At 38.3% G+C, this 2,500-nt stretch overlaps 1 protein-coding gene across 5 annotated transcripts in view; it reads right to left on the reverse strand.

The window, feature by feature from the left end:
* Nucleotides 1-2,500, reverse strand: part of LOC138058319 (uncharacterized) — a 31,816-nt gene that overhangs the window by 5,658 nt on the left and 23,658 nt on the right. For 3 of the 5 annotated variants that reach the window (XM_068904258.1, XM_068904256.1, XM_068904257.1), the window contains one exon: nt 245-2,500. This exon is cut by the window's right edge. In XM_068904258.1, coding sequence (XP_068760359.1) covers nt 1,493-2,500 — 1,008 coding nt within the window. In that variant the 3' untranslated portion in view covers nt 245-1,492. Of the gene's footprint in view, nt 1-244 lie in introns of those variants that run through there. The other 2 variants (XM_068904259.1, XM_068904260.1) reach the window with 2 other exon arrangements.

The raw sequence follows: 2,500 nt of genomic DNA on the forward strand, positions 1-2,500 counted from the left end.
GGCTGTCTTACGGCTTGTTGTAATAATTAAGGTGCCAATTACAAAATTGTAAATACATTTCCGACTCAGGAGCCCATCTTGGTCGACCATCAGAATTTTTAATCATGCGAGCTGCCATACACTAAAAGGGGGTGTAGTCACTTACAGTGGGTATCCATCATCTGGGATTGCAAAAAAAAAAAACAAGATAGATAGTCTAAAGATCCAGGTAGTCACTTAAAAGCTTCTCACTGAACAAAGATAAAACAACAAATCTACCACTTTATTTCCAAAGTATTACTCAAAATATCATAATATGGCTATTGCACCCTAGCCTGTTGATGTACCAATAGAAGTCTTAGTTATCATGTCTTAAGTGTCACTTAACTATTCACCACAAATTAAAACAAGAAGTGCCATCACGAGAAAGATTGTACTTTCTCATTTTGATGCACATCAAACATGCATGACGTGGATGTAATCAAAAATTATCAGTGACGAAATCGAAGTATTGGCATCAACAAGATGTAATTATTACATTTCATTGACCAACCTAAACATAAATTTATCATCGGTTTCTTTAGCAATTTCCGAGCAAAAATTTAAAACGAAAAGCTTTAGGAAACTAAGTAAGCATTTTAATATCGCTGGGGTGGTTATTTATACGAAGATAGCTTCGGGGCTTGATTAAAATGGCCAAGTCGTGATTTTATTCAATAAACCGGAGCTTCTTGTTTCAAAATTTGCTAAACTTAAAAAAGCCATTGATTATATAGGCAAACTATTAAACTAATTCCAATATTCAACACAGACGCAGAGAAAGTTAATGTTTAAAAGTACAAGACAAACAATCTTTATTAAAGTCTCAACCTCGGATAATGCAATTCTAGCTTTCTCATTGGCTCACTGGATCTCGGTTACCAGGTATTATACCTGCGTTTGACCTTATGTGGAAATGAATGCGGTAAATGTCTCTCAGAATAAAATCACTTTCCGGTCGTTCCTTAAACTTAAAATTAAGCAAAACTGAAGGTTGAGAGTTTAATAAAACAATTATTCCATTCGCCCTTATTGGATACGTGATTGGTAATGACCTACGAGGCGCGTATCTCTTATCCGACGCAGGCTCACGCAATAATTGTTAAAAAGTAACACAGTGGTGAAATTATACCGCCATACACTTCATTGGCGAACCAATAAATCATCAACTAGCTTATAAAGATTCCCTTGACAATGATCAATAATGATCATACAAAGCCTCAGCTGTATCTCCTCTTTGTTTGCCCTGCAGAACCTACTTGACAACCTACAAGCAATAAACTAATAGTTCTAAGAAACAAAGTTATCATTCCTACCAGTAACAACAAGTCTTTCACTTTGGGGGTTTCTGACCCTGTTTTTAGGTTGCCTTTGGGCGAGACCATAGGCTGCGTCTTGTGACCACACAAGGCAGCCTTAAGCTATATACCATATCTATGTAGCAAGCTAAATTTGAGGAAAAGGTGGCTTCTGTTTATTTTTCTGAAAGACTTTCAAACAGCGATTCCTCAGGCTTGACAAGTTTCCGGATGATGTGCATGGAAGAACTAAAACTTGTAGACAAAGTCAGGCCAATTGCTAGAGTGCGGAGAGCTGTGAGTTTTAGGTGGCTTAAGGATCCTTGCGAATTGAGTGCAAAATAAAACACAGCCACGACATCACTCTCAACATAAGCAAAAATCATGCAAACACTGATGAAGAAAACATACCGCGTCACACATTTGTGTTTGTTTAAGATGATTATGAAAAGCCCATTGCAGACAGTGCACACTGTGTTGTATATTGCAAAATAAGGAGAGTTTCGCCAAACAGAAAAAGACATTGTTGAATAACATAACGGTACTACCATCCCTACAACCCACAAAAAAATGTTTGAAGCGAACCAGTCACTCCGAATCAGCTTTGAAATGTTGGTTTGAACGGTCCACGTGGTTTTACAGGCGAACCGACTATACATGAAAAAACAGAAGATCTTAAGAGGTGACCAATATAAGGAAAGGAGCAACTGAAATGAGTGCATATCGTTTACACATAAACTGTCCATGTTGACGTCCTTTTTAGTACAAGAGTTATAAAGGTAGGATGTTCTCGTGATACCTTCATCAAATCTGAAAAATGATAACCCTCCGCTGGAAATACCAACCGGTAGGGCTGCTACAGTGAGAATCAGATAACAAAAACCCACAGCAATTTTGCCACAAATTCTTTTCATAATGTTAACATATCTGACAGTACCTTGAGTCTGTCTCGTGTACTCGGCATTGTTTGCAGCAATTAGCAGCGGCTGTGTCTCACTGTCATCTGTTCCATGATGATTCTCCACTGTCTCTTCAGTAACCGAGTTCAGAAATAACTCCTCGTTACTATTTGCAGCTTCTTCCATGTTTCGCATTTCACTATGAGTTCCATTCCCTACTGCACGACCTTCACCTACTTGTCGAGCTCCAGACATCCAGGAGAATTTCTTCGTACGTCTCAGCCA

This window comes from Montipora capricornis, chromosome 7 (assembly GCF_036669925.1).
Source record: "Montipora capricornis isolate CH-2021 chromosome 7, ASM3666992v2, whole genome shotgun sequence".
NCBI lineage: Eukaryota > Metazoa > Cnidaria > Anthozoa > Scleractinia > Acroporidae > Montipora > Montipora capricornis.